Consider the following 16564-nt stretch of genomic DNA (forward strand, 5'->3'; position numbering starts at 1 on the left):
AGAACTCTAGCGTGTGTTTGATGAGAACTCTAGCGTGTGTGCAGTGAGAACTCTAGCGTGTGTGTGGTGAGAACTCTAGCGTGTGTGTGGTGAGAACTCTAGCGTGTGTTTGATGAGAACTCTAGCATGTGTGCAATGGGAACTCTAGCGTGTGTGCGGTGAGAACTCTAGCATGTGTGTGATGAGAACTCTAGCGTGTGTGCAATGGGAACTCTAGCGCGTGTGTGATGAGAACTCTAGCGCGTGTGTGGTGAGAACTCTAGCGTGTGTGTGGTGAGAACTCTAGCATGTGTGTGGTGAGAACACTAGCGCGTGTACGATGGGAACTCTAGCGCGTGTGTGGTGAGAACTCTAGCGTGTGTTTGATGAGAACTCTAGCGTGTGTGCAATGGTAACTCTAGCGTGTGTATGGTGAGAACTCTAGCGTGTGTTTGATGAGAACTCTAGCGTGTGTGCAGTGAGAACTCTAGTGTGTGTGTGGTGAGAACTCTAGCGTGTGTGTGGTGAGAACTCTAGCGTGTGTTTGATGAGAACTCTAGCATGTGTGCAATGGGAACTCTAGCGTGTGTGTGGTGAGAACTCTAGCGTGTGTTTGATGAGAACTCTAGCGTGTGTGCAATGGGAACTCTAGCGTGTGTGCAATGGGAACTCTAGCGTGTGTGCGGTGAGAACTCTAGCGTGTGTGTGGTGAGAACTCTAGCGTGTGTGTGGTGAGAACTCTAGCGCGTGTGCAATGGGAACCCTAGCGTGTGTGTGATGAGAACTCTAGCGTGTGTTTGATGAGAACTCTAGCGCGTGTGCAATGGGAACCCTAGTGTGTGTGTGGTGAGAACTCTAGCGTGTGTTTGATGAGAACTCTAGCGCGTGTGCAATGGGAACCCTAGTGTGTGTGTGGTGAGAACTCTAGCGTGTGTTTGATGAGAACTCTAGCGTGTGTGCAATGGGAACTCTAGTGTGTGTGCAATGGGAACTCTAGTGTGTGTGTGGTGAGAACTCTAGCGTGTGTTTGATGAGAACTCTAGCGCGTGTGTGGTGAGAACACTAGCGTGTGTGTACCTTCAGTGCCTCTGTCTGCAGGCCCAGTCCTTTAGTGCAGAGCTCCATGACGCTGTAGGAACAGAAGGTGTCTCTGACTCGGAGCTGGCTGACAGCGAGCAGCCACAGGGCTGGGTTAGACTCCAACTCTACTGGAGGGATCAGGATCGACTGATGGCCACTGTACACACTGAAGAGAGAGTTAAAGGTTAGAAAGGGAAGTCAGTTGTTGGATATTGAAACTGTTGTTGAATTGGTGTGTGTGTGTATGTGTTTGTGCATGCGTGCCTCTGTGCATGTGTTACGGTTGTGTGTGTGTGTACCTGCAGAGACACCAGAGGACGAAGCCCAGGCCACAGTAGGGGTCGAGACAGATTGCTACCTCTCTGGAGGGATACAGTTCACACTGCAGCTTCACCGACCGACAGAACGCTCCCACTGCATTATGGGATATCTACACACACACACACACACACACACACACACACAGACACACACACACACACACACACACACACACACACACACACACACACACACACACACACACACACACACACACACACACACCATGTTAGCAACCAGAAAAAAACAGGGGATAAAAGTCAGGGATGGAGGTCAGAGGTTAGGGCTTAATGTTACCTGTACTCCAGCCAGCATGCCAGTAGTGGACACACTGAAGTCCAGGTAGGATTAAAGGTCAGAACAGGGGTTAGGGGTCAGAGGTTAGGGCTTAATGTTACCTGTACTCCAGCCAGCATGCCAGTAGTGGACACACTGAAGTCCAGGTAGGGTTAAAGGTCAGAACGGGGGTTAGGGGTCAGAGGTTAGGGCTTAATGTTACCTGTACTCCAGCCAGCATGCCAGTAGTGGACACACTGAAGTCCAGGTAGGGTTAAAGGTCAGAACAGAGGTTAGGGGTCAGAGGTTAGGGCTTAATGTTACCTGTACTCCAGCCAGCATGCCAGTAGTGGACACACTGAAGTCCAGGTAGGCCAGGGCATCAGGGTTACAGGGCTTAAACAGCGCTGGAGACTTCTTCTTTGGCAGGTCATCTGATAACACAATAATATTCAGTTAGAGACAGACTCTCTAGAGACAGCAGGAGCAGTAGAGATACTCTGAATGATCGGCTATGAAGATCCAATTGACATTTACTCCAGAGGTGCTGACCTGTTGCACCCTCTACAACCACTGTAATTATTATTATTTGACCCTGCTGGTCATCTATGAACGTTTGAACATCTTGGCCATGTTCTGTTATAATCTCCACCTGGCACAGTCAGAAGAGGACTGTCCACCCCTTTCGCCTGGTTCCTCTCTAGGTTTCATCCTAGGTTCCGGCCTTTCTAGGGAGTTTTTCCTAGCCACCGTACTTCTACACCTGCATTGCTTGCTGTTTGGGGTTTTAGGCTGAGTTTCTGTACAGCACTGAGATATCAGCTGATATAAGAAGGGCTTTATAAATACATTTGATTGATTGATTGAGTTATACACCAGTACAAACATCCAGCTAACATTCTGATAGATACAGTACAAACATCTAGCAAACAGCCTGATAGATACAGTACAAACATCCAGCTAACATTCTGATAGATACAGTACAAACATCCAGCGAACAGCCTGACAGATTCAGTACATGTGGTCAGGGCTGACCTGTGTCCAGGACGGGAGGCCAGTTCCTGATGTCAACTGTAGCGACCGCCTCCTTGGACCGCAGCAGCTTACAGATGACCGCTGTGGTCATCACACAGGCCGAACGACTGACCTGGAGGGAGAGAGCGATAGATGAAGGGAGAGAGAAAATAGATGCAGAGAGAGAGAGAGAGAGAGAGATACGTAGATGAAGGGAGAGAAAGAGATTGATGAAGAGGGAGAGAGATAGATGAGAGAGAGATAGATGAAGAGAGAGAGATGGATGAAGGAAGAGAGAGATGACAAGAGAGATAGATAGATGAAGAGAGAAATAGATAGATGAAGAGAGAGAGGTAGATGAAGAGAGATAGATGAGAGAGAGATAGATGAGAGAGAGATAGATGGAGAGAGAGAGAGAGAGAGAGAGAGAGAGAGAGAGAGAGAGAGAGAGGGAGATAGATGGAGAGAGAGAGATATGCTACTACATTCTCTTATTCTTCTATCTCCTCTCTACCGGTTGCCTGGGCAGTATTGACCTCTAGTTTACCACAGTCGTTGACCTCTCACCTCTACGATCATCTTGACCGTGGGCAGTGTGGTTGAGATGTTCTGTGGGTGGGGCGGTCGGACCGTGATAGGAACACAGCCAGCATACAGACAACCGTAGAACGCTGCAATTAGGTCTATACCTGAAACACACATAGGAGAGAGAAGTGAAAAGTGTATTTGGGTGTACACATATGCTGTGTGTGTGTGTGTGTGTGTGTGTGTGTGTGTGTGTGTGTGTGTGTGTGTGTGTGTGTGTGTGTGTGTGTGTGTGTGTGTGCGCGTGCGTGCGTGTGTGTTACCTGGTGGGTAGACCAGTGCTATGTGGTCTCCCTCCTGTAGTCCTCCTCTCTCCAGCAGCAGAGCAGCAACTCTCTCTGCCCTCTTATGGAGCTGAAGACATGTCAGAGAACTAGACACCGCTCCCTAGAGAAAGATGGAGTGATAGAGCGCAATCAGATTCCAATCAGAGTCCGTAACAATCAGAGTCCATAACAATCAGTCCAATCAGAGTCCGTAATAATCAGAGTCCTTAACAATCTGAGTCTGTAACAATCAGAGTCCGTAACAATCTTAGTCTGTAACAATCGGAGTCCATAACAATCAGTCCAATCAGAGTCCGTAACAATCAGAGTCTGTAACAATCAGAGTCCGTAACAATCTGAGTCTGTAACAATCTGAGTCCAATCAGAGTCCGTAAAAATCAGAGTCCGTAACAATCTGAGTCCAATCAGAGTCCGTAAAAATCAGAGTCCGTAACAATCTGAGTCTGTAACAATCAGAGTCCGTAACAATCAGAGTCTAACAATCAGAGTCCATAACAATCAGTCCAATCAGAGTCCGTAAACAATCAGAGTCCGTAACAATCAGAGTCCTTAACAATCAGATTCCAATCAGAGTCCGTAACAATCTGAGTCTGTAACAATCAGAGTCCAATCAGAGTCCGTAACAATCAGAGTCCAATCAGAGTCCTTAACAATCAGAGTCCAATCAGAGTCTGTAACAATCTGAGTCCAATCAGAGTTCGTAAACATTCAGAGTTCGTAAACATCCATGGCATAAGTGTGTGTGTGTGTGTGTGTGTGTGTGTGTGTGTGTGTGTGTGTGTGTGTGTGTGTGTCAGTGGAGGCTGGTGGGAGGAGCTATAGGAGGACAGGCTCATTGTAAAGGCTGGAATGGAATTCATGGAACGGTATCAAACACATCAAACATATAGAAACCACATATTTGACTCTGTTCCTTTTTACTCCATTTCAGCCATTAAAATGAGCCTGTCATCCTATAGCTCCTCCCACCAGCCTCCACTGCTGTGTGTGTATGTGCGCGTGCGCGCGCGCGCGTGTGTGTGTGTGTGTGTGTGTGTGTGCGTGCGTGTATGTGTTACCCGGGAGCTAAGCAGTGTGTAGAGGATGTGTTCAGGCGTAGTCTGAGATCTCCACTGCAGAACCTCTGACAGGAACAGGAACTACAGAACACACAACATGATATGCCATCACAGACTGTGTAATAACTATAATCCATCACAGTTTAAAACACATTATAAAATCCAGTGTGTATGTCAGGGGGAAGAAATACACAAACGATGTGTTACCTGGTCATTGTCATCAGTTTGTCCCAGGTCTCTGCCACTGGCCATAGCGATCCTCTTCCCAGACACCAGGTTCCCCACCATCACAGAGGCAGGGCCAATCTCTACAACACACACACAACACACACACACACGAGGTCAGGACACATCCAAAACATGATTTGAATGACCAGATACAACAAGCAGCTTGAGAGCTATAAGAGCTAACAATGTTCTTCAGGTTTCCGGCAAAGTTGCTCCTCATCGTTCACTAAATTCTAAATCCATTTTCATTCCAAATGGTGTAGCAGTCAGGCGTCTTTTGTCTTTGTCTTTGTCTTGTCGTGTCCTGTGTATATATCTTTTTTCTTCACATATTTTTACAAATATTTTTCTTAACCCCAACCTCAACACACTCTCCTGCAACCCACTTCACCCAATGTGGTATTTATCTGCTATTATTTTTACTCTAGAACCGGAACCCCCAACAGAAGCTAGCCAGCTAACTAGCTACTAGCTAGTAGTCAGCTAACCACTGCTAGCAGTCATTAGTTAACCTTTAGCCCGGACAACTCCTGCCAGTCTGCACAACGCGATTCAACCCAGAGCTTATCGGACATAGTTTTCTCCATATCCCTAGATACCTACCGCAAGCTCTGAACCTCTTCACCTGGATCATCGCAGCTAGATAGCTGCTATCCGATTGGGTTCTCCTGGCTAACGTCTCTGTCCCGAAGCAAGCACCAATTAGCCTGGAGCTAGCCTATGCTAGGCCCATCTCCCGGCTAGCCAAAGAGGTCCATCAGCCACTCCTTGGGCTACAATATCTATTTTGCCAATTGGCCTGGACCCCTTTTATTGCCGATACGGAGCCCCGCCGATCCATCACGACTGGACTACCGACATAATACGGCCGAGGGTTTTTTTCAACAGGCTCCTCCGTCCCGATGTCCCCGGAATGCCAATCTGCTAGCCTGCTAGCCACGGCCCGCTAGGTGTCTAGAACATACTGGACTGTTCGCTTAAGAGGTCCATCAGACAATTTTTGGGGCTACAATACCTGTTTTTTCAATTGGCCTGGACCCTTTAACTACACGGACCCCTGCTGATCCATCACGACTGGTCTGCTGACGTAACCGCACGAAGGGGCTACAACAGACTTCTCCTGTTGTGGTGTCCCTCTAAGGCCCTTCTGCTAGCCCCGGCCCGCTAGCTGTCTGAATCGCTGTGTCTCCAGCCCACCCAGCTACTCACTGGACCCAATGATCACTCTTCTACGCATGCCTCTCCCTAATGTCAATATGCCTTGTCCATTGTTGTTCTGGTTAGTGATTATTGTCTTATTTCACTGTAGAGCCTCCAGCCCTGCTCAATATGCCTCAGCTAACCCTCTTGTCCCACCTCCCACACATGCAGTGACCTCACCTGGTTTAATTAATGTCTCTAGAGACAATACCTCTCTCATCGTCACTCAATGCCTAGGTTCACCTCCACTGTACTCACATCCTACCATAACTTGTCTGTATATTATGCATTGAATCTATTCTACCGCGCCCAGAAACCTGCTCCTTTTAGTCTCTGTTCTGAACACACGAGACAACCAGCTCTTATAGCCTTTAGCCGTACCCTTATCCTACTCCTCCTCTGCTCCTCTGGTGATGTAGAGGTGAATCCAGGCCCTGCAGTGCCTAGCTCCACTACCATGCCCCAGGCGCTCTCATTTGTTGACTTCTCTAATCGTAAAAGCCTTGGTTTCATGCATGTTAACATTAGAAGCCTCCTCCCTAAGTTTGTTTTATTCACTACTTTAGCACACTCTGCCAACCCAGATGTCCAAGTTGTGTCTAAATCTTGGCTTAGGAAGGTCACCAAAAACCCTGAATTTCCATCCCTAACTATAACATTTTAGGACAAGATAGAACTGCGAAAGGGTGCGAAGTTGACAATCTACTGCAGAGATAGCCTGCAGAGTTCTGTCTTACCATCCAGGTCTGTGCCCAAACAATTTGAGCTTATACTTTTAAAAATCCACCTTTCCAGAAACAAGTCTCTCACCGTTGCCACTTGCTATAGACCACCTTCTGCCCCAGCTGTGCCCTGGACACCATATGTGAATTGATTGCCCCCCATCTATCTTCAGAGCTCGTGCTGTTAGGTGACTTAAACTGGGACATGCTTAAGACCCCGGCCATCCTACAATCTAAGCTTGATGCCCTCAATCTCACACAAATCATCAATGAACCTACCAGGTAAAACCCCAAATCCGTAAACACAGGCACCCTTATAGATATCCTAAACAACCCGCCCTCCAACTACACCTCTGTCCTCAACCAGGATCTCAGAGATCACTGCCTCATTGCTTGCATCCATTTTGGGTCTGCGGTCAAACAACCACCCATCATCATTGTCAAACGCTCCCTAAAACACTTCAACGAGCAGGCCTTTCTAATCGACCTGGCCCGGGTATCCTGGAAGGATATTGACCTCAATCCGTCAGTAGAAGATGCCTGGTTATTCTTTAAAGTGCTTTCCTCACCATCTTCAATAAGCATTCAAAAAATGTAGAACTAAGAACAGATATAGCCCGTGGTTCACTCCAGACCTGACTGACCAGCACAAAAACATCCTGTGGTGTACTGCATTCGAATCGAGTAGCCCCCGCGATATGCAACTTTTCAGGGAAAATAAGAAGCAATATGCACAGGCAGTTAGGAAAGCCTTTTTAAAACAGAAATTTGCATCCTGCAGCACAAACTCCAAAAAGTTATGGGACACTGTAAAGTCCATGGAGAATAAGAGCACCTCCTCCCAGCTGCCCACTGCAATAACCATTTTTCTACAGCTGGCCATGCTTTCCACCTGGCCACCCCTACCCTGGTCAACAGCACTGCACCACTCACAGCAACTTGCAAAAGCCTCCCCCATTTCACCTTCAAATCCAGATAGCTGATGTTCTAAAAGAGCTGCAAAATCTGGACCCCAACAAGTCAGCTGGGCTAGAAAATCTGGACCCTCTCTTTCTAAAATTATCAGCCAAAATTGTTGCAACCCCTATTACTCGCCTGTTCAACCTCACTTTCGTATCATCTGAGATCCCCAAAGATTGGAAAGCTGCCGTGGTCATCCCCCTCTGATTGTTAAACTGCTACAGACCTCCCCGAACATTTAGAATCTCACCGTACCTTCTCCGCTATGCAATCTGGTTTCCGAGCTGGTCATGGGTATACCTCAGCCATGCTCAAGGTCCTAAACAATATCATAACCTCCATCGATAAGAGACAATACTGTGCAGCCGTATTCATCGACCTGTCCAAGGCTTTCGACTCTGTCAATCACCACATTCTTATCGGCAGACTCAACAGCCTTTGTTTCTCAAATGACTGCCTCGCCTGGTTCACCAACTACTTCTCAGATAGAGTTCAGTGTGTCAAATCGGAGGGCCTGTTGTCTAGACCTCTGGCAGTCTCTATGGGGGTGCCACAGGGTTCAATTCTCATGCCGACTCTTATCTCTGTATACGATGTATATGATGTCGCTCTTGCTGCTGGTGATTCTCTGATCCACCTCTACGCAGACGATACCATTCTGCATACTTCTGGCCCTTCTTTGGACACTGTGTTAACTAACCTCCAGACGAGCTTCAATGCCATACAACTCTCCTTCCGTGGCCTCCAACTACTCTTAAATGCAAGTCAAACTAAATGCATGCTCTTCAACCGATCGCTACCAGCACCTGCCCGCCCGTCCAGCGCTTCTGACTTAGAATATGTGGACATCTACAAATACCTAGGTGTCTGGTTAGACTAAACTCTCCTTCCAGACTCACAATAAGCATCTCCAATCCAAAATTAAATCTAGAATCGGCTTCCAATTTCGCAACAAAGCATCCTTCACTCATGCTGCCAAACATACCCTCGTAAAACTGACTATCCTACCGATCCTTGACTTCGGCAATGTCATTTACAAAATAGCCTCCATCACTCTACTCAGCAAATTGGATGCAGTCTATCACAGTGCCATCCGTTTTGTCACCAAAGTCCCATATACTACCCACCACTAAGACCTGTACGCTCTCGTCGGCTGGCCCTCACTTCATATTCATCGCAAAACCCACTGGCTCCAGGTCATTTATAAGTCTTTGCCAGCTAAAGCCCCACCTTATCTCAGCTCACTGGTCACCATAGCAGCACCCACCTGTAGCACGTGCTCCAGCAGGTATATTTCACTGGTCACCCCCAAAGCCAATTCTTCCTTTGGCCGCCTTTCCTTCCAGTTCTCTGCTGCCAATGACTGGAACGAATTGCAAAAATCCCTGAAGCTGGAGTCTCATATCTCCCTCACTAACTTTAAGCATCAACTGTCAGAGCAGCTCACAGATCACTGCACCTGTACATAGCCCATCTGTTAATACTGTTATTCATTGCATTTTTTTTTGCTCCTTTGCACCCCAGTATCTCTACTTGCACATTCAGCTTCTGCACATCTATCACTCTAGTGTTTATTGCTAAATTGTAATTATTTCAACACTAGGGCCTATTTATTGCCTTACCTCCCTTATCTTAACTCATTTGCACACACTGTATATAGACTCTTTTTTCTATTGTGTTATGGACTGTCTGTTTTGTTTATTCCATGTGTAACTCTGTGTTGTTCTTTGTGTCGCACTGCTTTTCTTTATCTTGGCCAGGTCGCAGTTTTAAATGAGAACTTGTTCTCAACTGGCTGACCTGGTTAAATAAAGGTGAAATAAATAAATAAAATCAGCTCTGCTAAACACGCGCGCTCTCTCAGTCTCTCGCTCTCTCTCTCTCTCTGTCTCTCTCTCTCTCTCTCACCTGGTTGTTTCTGTCGTGGTTTGGGCAGGTTGGTAACACAGGTGTGAGGACACATGAGGACGTTACAGGGGTGCAGCCCCCCCTCCAGGTACAGCTGTTTGGTCTCAGACAAGTGTAGACCCCCAAGGGGGGTTTTAGGGAGGGTGTTGGCTGGAACTAACCCCAGGCAGAACACACCCACACCATGGATACTGTCTATCGCCTGTCAATTAAACACACAAGCACACACACACACGGACGGATGGACACACACACACACACACACACACACACACACACACACACACACACACACACACACACACACACACACACACACACACACACACACACAGTGGAGGAGACAAGAGATCATGAAAACCTCTAACAATTTCCCAGGTGCAAGGTAGAAAAAAGTAGTTTGAATTGACTCTAAATAAAATACACTGTTTTGCTTATTCACACATTTTGTCTGGTCTGGTTGCATTATGGTTGTACTGTGGTTGTGCTGAGGTAGCGTTACCTGCATTAAGTTCGTACTGTGGTCGTGTTGCGGTACTGTTACCTGTATTATGGTCGTACTGTAGGGTTATGTTGTGGTGTTGTTACCTGTATTATAGTCGTACGATAGGATGATGTTGTGGTGTTGTTACCTGTATTATAGTCGTACGGTAGGATGATGTTGTTACCTGTATTATGGTCGTACGGTAGGGTGATGTCGTTACCTGTATTATGGTCGTACTGTAGGGTGATGTTGTGGTGTTGTTACCTGTATTATAGTCGTACGGTAGGATGATGTTGTTACCTGTATTATGGTCGTACTGTAGGGTTATGTTGTGGTGTTGTTACCTGTATTATAGTCGTACGGTAGGATGATGTTGTTACCTGTATTATGGTCGTACGGTAGGGTGATGTTGTTACCTGTATTATGGTCGTACTGTAAGGTGATGTTGTGGTGGTGTTACCTGTATTATGGTCGTACTGTAGGGTGATGTTGTGGTGGTGTTACCTGTATTATGGTCGTACTGTAGGGTGATGTTGTGGTGGTGTTACCTGTATTATGGTCGTACTGTAGGGTGATGTTGTGGTGGTGTTACCTGTATTATGGTCGTACTGTAGGGTGATGTTGTGGTGGTGTTACCTGTATTATGGTCGTACTGTAGGGTGATGTTGTGGTGGTGTTACCTGTATTATGGTCGTACTGTAGGGTGATGTTGTTACCTGTATTATGGTCGTACTGTAGGGTGATGTTGTTACCTGTATTATGGTCGTACTGTAGGGTGATGTTGTGGTGGTGTTACCTGTATTATAGTCGTACGGTAGGATGATGTTGTGGTGGTGTTACCTGTATTATGGTCGTACTGTAGGGTGATGTTGTGGTGGTGTTACCTGTATTATAGTCGTACTGTAGGGTGATGTTGTGGTGGTGTTACCTGTATTATAGTCGTACTGTAGGGTGATGTTGTTACCTGTATTATGGTCGTACTGTAGGGTGATGTTGTGGTGGTGTTACCTGTATTATGGTCGTACTGTAGGGTGATGTTGTGGTGGTGTTACCTGTATTATAGTCGTACTGTAGGGTGATGTTGTGGTGGTGTTACCTGTATTATAGTCGTACTGTAGGGTGATGTTGTGGTGGTGTTACCTGTATTATGGTCGTACTGTAGGGTGATGTTGTGGTGGTGTTACCTGTATTATGGTCGTACTGTAGGGTGATGTTGTGGTGGTGTTACCTGTATTATGGTCGTACTGTAGGGTGATGTTGTTACCTGTATTATGGTCGTACTGTAGGGTGATGTTGTTACCTGTATTATGGTCGTACTGTAGGGTGATGTTGTTACCTGTATTATGGTCGTACTGTAGGGTGATGTTGTGGTGGTGTTACCTGTATTATGGTCGTACTGTAGGGTGATGTTGTGGTGGTGTTACCTGTATTATGGTCGTACTGTAGGGTGATGTTGTTACCTGTATTATGGTTGTACTGTAGGGTGATGTTGTTACCTGTATTATGGTCGTACTGTAGGGTGATGTTGTTACCTGCAGCACGCGGCTCATCCACTGGAAGCTGTCCTCCTCAGTAGAGTCTGGTCTCTGCTCTGCTACCACCACGATACGCTCATCATGCAGCACGGTCACACTGAACACTGCTATCCTGGAGGGAGGGAGGGAGGGAGGGAGGGAGGGAGGGAGGCAGGGAGGGAGGGAGGCAGGGAGGGAGGGAGGGAGGCAGGCAGGGAGGGAGGGAGGCAGGCAGGCAGGCAGGCAGGCAGGCAGGGAGGGAGGGAGGCAGGGAGGGAGGGAGGGAGGGAGGGAGGGAGGGAGGGAGGGAGGGAGGGAGGGAGGGAGGGAGGGAGGGAGGCAGGGAGGCAGGGAGGGAGGGAGGGAGGGAGGCAGGGAGGGAGGCAGGGAGGGAGGCAGGCAGGCAGGCAGGCAGGCAGGCAGGCAGGCAGGCAGGCAGGCAGATGGTTAGGGTAGTATCAGTATGTTCTCTAACTGACATCTTTTACATGGAGAGTACAGTGAGTACAGGCGGAGAATAGTATTCCCTATGTAGTTGACAACTTTTGACCAGAACATGTGGCTCTATTGTTTACAGTGTCTTTGTCCAAAACAATACTGCACGGTTGCATACCTCCCTCTGTAGATGAATTTCATTGGCTCCACGGCCAGTGCGGTGGCTATGATGTCATCAGCGTTATGTCTGCGTCCGCTGACCACAATGAGGCCGTCCATCTTGCCGGAGATAAACACCAGACCACCTGGACCCACGAAGCCCAGCAGCCCCGTACGCACAAACGCATACTCACTGACCAGACCTCCACCGGATGCTACTGGAAACACCTACACACACACACACACACACACACACACACACACACACACACACACACACACACACACACACACACACACACACACACACACACACACACACACACACACACACACACACACACACACACACACACACATATATTATGTCATGAACATACACCCACACCAATGTTGTAAATGCTATATACACAGTACAAATGGCCATTATATGTAAGTTACACACACAAACCCTACTGTCCTCACCTCAAAGGTGTTCTTGGTCATGCCTGTCAGTCCGTAGTACGATGTTCCCGTGGCAACGGAACACACACACAGCTCCCCGATCTCATCTGTCTTACACAGGAGAGGCACACCGTCTGGCTTCACCACACACACCAGGGCTGGAGACAGAACACACACACTGCACAACTGGAGCTGAAGAAGAGAGCAGGCCTAACCACACACCCACACATACACACCCCTACCTCCAGGCATGACAGTGCCCACATCCTGCACAGTGAGGACTGACAGGCGTTCCTCCGTGTCGACGCGGACCACACTGTAACTCAGACCCTGCATGGAGAGAACCCCTCGGCCTGGTGGCTGGCTACTGTCCTCCACTGGCCTGGATCAGAGAGAGAGACAGATATAAAGGACTGATCTCACTGATGATGATGATGGTAGCCACCTAACTTTGACAGAATCATTTTCCAAACCAACAAAATATTAAGCCTGTTACTCTAGGATCGACCAAGAATGAATGCTGCTGCTGATGATGGTGTGTGTTTGTGTGCTTAGTCAGGGGATAGTGTAGATGGAGCCTACCTTCTGATGGCAACAGTCAGTGCCTCGGGGGAGCTGGCACAGGGACAGATGACCTCTGACCTTAAGCCTTTACTCTGGAACACGTTGAGGAACGCGTCACAGGACGAGATAGACCCTGGAGAAGGAAAGGACAGAAGGAAAGAGAAGACTAAGAGAAAAATAGAGAGGACTAAGAGAAAAATAGAGAGGACTAAGAGAAAAACAGAGAGGACTAAGAGAAAAACAGAGAGGACTAAGAGAAAAATAGAGAGGACTAAGAGAAAAATAGAGAGGACTAAGAGAAAAATAGAGAGGACTAAGAGAAAAATAGAGAGGACTAAGAGAAAAATAGAGAGGACTAAGAGAAAAATAGAGAGGACTAAGAGAAAAATAGAGAGGACTAAGAGAAAAACAGAGAGAACTAATAGAAAAATAGAGAGGACTAAGAGAAAAACAGAGAGGACTAAGAGAAAAATAGAGAGGACTAAGAGAAAAATAGAGAGGACTAAGAGAAAAATAGAGAGGACTAAGAGAAAAACAGTGAGGACTAAGAGAAAAATAGAGAGGACTAAGAGAAAAATAGAGAGGACTAAGAGAAAAATAGAGAGGACTAAGAGAAAAATAGAGAGGACTAAGAGAAAAATAGAGAGGACTAAGAGAAAAATAGAGAGGACTAAGAGAAAAATAGAGAGGACTAAGAGAAAAACAGTGAGGACTAAGAGAAAAATAGAGAGGACTAAGAGAAAAATAGAGAGGACTAAGAGAAAAATAGAGAGGACTAAGAGAAAAATAGAGAGGACTAAGAGAAAAACAGTGAGGACTAAGAGAAAAATAGAGAGGACTAAGAGAAAAATAGAGAGGACTAAGAGAAAAATAGAGAGGACTAAGAGAAAAACAGTGAGGACTAAGAGAAAAATAGAGAGGACTAAGAGAAAAATAGAGAGGACTAAGAGAAAAACAGAGAGGACTAAGAGAAAAATAGAGAGGACTAAGAGAAAAATAGAGAGGACTAAGAGAAAAACAGTGAGGACTAAGAGAAAAATAGAGAGGACTAAGAGAAAAATAGAGAGGACTAAGAGAAAAATATCTCGATAAATAGGAAGTGAGAGTTACAAGGGTTAGATCCGTCGGCGACCAGCAGCATCCGGAGGGAACTCAGGCTGATGTCCTTCTGCTCTCTGTGGGCCACCAGAGCCCAGTGCATGTCTCTGGACTTTACACACGCTACCTTGGCTGGAGAGAAACACACACAGTGTCGACATCAGTGTTAACGCAAAGTTAAGATCAAATACTTCCTGAATGATTGACAAATGACTTCATAACAATATCTTGTAGATTGACATATGAATTTACTATTGAGTGGCTGATTGACAGGTGGGTGTGTCTGACCTTTAAAGTGATAGACCTTTTGTATCCAGGACAACGGGTTGACCTTCATCAGAGAGTAGGGAACGCTGATCACATGCATCATATTCATCACGCTCTGGAGATAGGAGATACACAAAACCTTTAACCTCTAACCCTTAACCCCTTATCATACTTTCCCTGACAACCTGACCTGTAGCAGCAGGTCTTACCGTGAGGATGCCGTGCCACAGTCCCACATCCTTCTTAAAGTCTAGAACATTCACTATGGTCTCCGCTGCAGAGAGAGAGGGGAGACGGGTTAGGAGGGAGTGGGGGAGCAAGAGAGGGAGGGAGACAAAGGGAGAGACAGACGTCAAGAGATCACTGAAGCGAAAGAAAGCGTTAGAGAGATTACCTGGCAGAGTGCGTTTGTGTTTGTGTGTGTGAGAGCGAGAGTGTTGTGTGTGTAGAGTGTGTGTCTTACAGTACCTTCTGTGTAGCCACAGGACTGTGTGAGGGCTTGGCAGTGAGTCAGCAGAGCGATCCTCATCACCGTGACTCCCAGAACACTTCCATCTTTACAGGTTTTGTACTGGGGGGGAGAGAGAGAGAGACAGAGAGAGAGAGAGATAGAGACAGAGACAGAGACAGAGACAGAGAGAGAGACAGAGACAGAGAGAGAGACAGAGAGAGAGAGATAGAGAGAGAGAGCGAGACAGAGAGAGAGAGATAGAGACAGAGACAGAGACAGAGAGAGAGACAGAGACAGAGAGAGACAGAGAGAGAGAGACAGAGAGAGAGAGCGAGACAGAGAGAGAGAGAGAGAGACAGAGAGAGAGACAGAGAGAGAGAGATAGAGACAGAGACAGAGACAGAGAGAGAGACAGAGACAGAGACAGAGAGAGAGACAGAGAGAGAGAGACAGAGAGAGAGAGCGAGACAGAGAGAGAGAGAGAGACAGAGAGACAGAGACAGAGACAGAGAGAGAGAGAGAGAGAGAGAGACAGAGAGAGAGAGAGACAGAGAGAGAGACAGAGACAGAGAGAGAGAGAGAGAGAGAGAGACAGAGAGAGAGACAGAGAGAGAGACAGAGAGAGAGAGACAGAGACAGAGACAGAGAGAGAGAGACAAAGAGAGAGAGAGAGATAGATAGAGACAGAGGGAGAGGGAGAGAGAGAGAGAGAGGGGCGAGAGAGAACAAATACAGAAAGATAGAGAGGGAGAGAGAGAGTGTTAAAGCAGTGGTATGGTGTAGAGTAACAAACACATACATTAAAACCCCTTAGGGTTCTGCTAAAGCAATTTGGATTGATTTACATTAGAAGCTCTCTTTGTAATGGAAATGTAATGAATGTATCACCTCTATATATGCTGTGTCGCTGTTTGCATCTTTGATGTGAGGGAACCAGTCTCTGGGAGGCTTGGAGAGATGCTTCGACTCAGTCACAAACCACAGCAGCTTAGGCCATCCTAGAGAGACAGAGAATCATTTGGCTGCATTCATACACTGTTGAGGAACTAGATTACGAGAACACATTCTCATGCACGCACACATACACTTACCCCTGAACTGTGGTATCTCTCCTGTGGCACTCTTGGGCAGGCCTTTATGGCAGGCATCACTGGTCAGCGCCACGGTAACCCCACAGCTACCCAATAGGAAGCCGATCTGCTGGCTGCCAGCATCCTATTGGACAAGACAGACATGTTCAGGTCCAACACAAACACTCCTATACGTGCTTGAATGTGCTTATTGCTTATACAACACAACAAACAGTATGCGAATGAAACAAGGTGTTCCCCAGGGCTCTGTGCTTGGACTTTATGTAGACGTGCCTTGCGTGTGAGGGGCACCTCTATGGGTACAGGGACCACCTCAGCCAGCAGGCAGCCATAGAAGGCCACCATGAAGGCCACCGGGTCATTATTAGGAAACACTAGCGCCACCTGGGGGATCGGAGGAACATAGGCAGGGAGAAAATATTACAATCCTTCTTGTCCT

The 16564-nt window shown here is 47.1% G+C and overlaps 1 protein-coding gene across 3 annotated transcripts in view; it reads right to left on the minus strand.

Moving 5' to 3' along the window:
• LOC110490919 (disco-interacting protein 2 homolog C) overlaps positions 1-16564 on the minus strand; it is a 38117-nt gene that overhangs the window by 12727 nt on the left and 8826 nt on the right. For 2 of the 3 annotated variants that reach the window (XM_036943761.1, XM_036943760.1), the window contains exons 10-30: positions 16399-16509; positions 16126-16249; positions 15923-16032; positions 15052-15154; positions 14793-14857; positions 14605-14698; positions 14329-14448; positions 13237-13351; positions 12897-13036; positions 12676-12812; positions 12230-12438; positions 11635-11749; positions 9619-9820; positions 4808-4908; positions 4601-4681; positions 3519-3642; positions 3238-3359; positions 2692-2803; positions 1981-2090; positions 1359-1489; positions 1057-1225 (exon numbers count right to left, since the gene is read on the minus strand). In XM_036943761.1, coding sequence (XP_036799656.1) covers positions 1057-1225; positions 1359-1489; positions 1981-2090; positions 2692-2803; positions 3238-3359; positions 3519-3642; positions 4601-4681; positions 4808-4908; positions 9619-9820; positions 11635-11749; positions 12230-12438; positions 12676-12812; positions 12897-13036; positions 13237-13351; positions 14329-14448; positions 14605-14698; positions 14793-14857; positions 15052-15154; positions 15923-16032; positions 16126-16249; positions 16399-16509 — 2595 coding nt within the window. The remainder of the gene's footprint in view (positions 1-1056; positions 1226-1358; positions 1490-1980; positions 2091-2691; positions 2804-3237; positions 3360-3518; positions 3643-4600; positions 4682-4807; positions 4909-9618; positions 9821-11634; positions 11750-12229; positions 12439-12675; positions 12813-12896; positions 13037-13236; positions 13352-14328; positions 14449-14604; positions 14699-14792; positions 14858-15051; positions 15155-15922; positions 16033-16125; positions 16250-16398; positions 16510-16564) is intronic. The other variant, XM_036943762.1, reaches the window with a different exon arrangement.

This window comes from Oncorhynchus mykiss, chromosome 15 (genome assembly GCF_013265735.2).
Source record: "Oncorhynchus mykiss isolate Arlee chromosome 15, USDA_OmykA_1.1, whole genome shotgun sequence".
Lineage (NCBI taxonomy): Eukaryota > Metazoa > Chordata > Actinopteri > Salmoniformes > Salmonidae > Oncorhynchus > Oncorhynchus mykiss.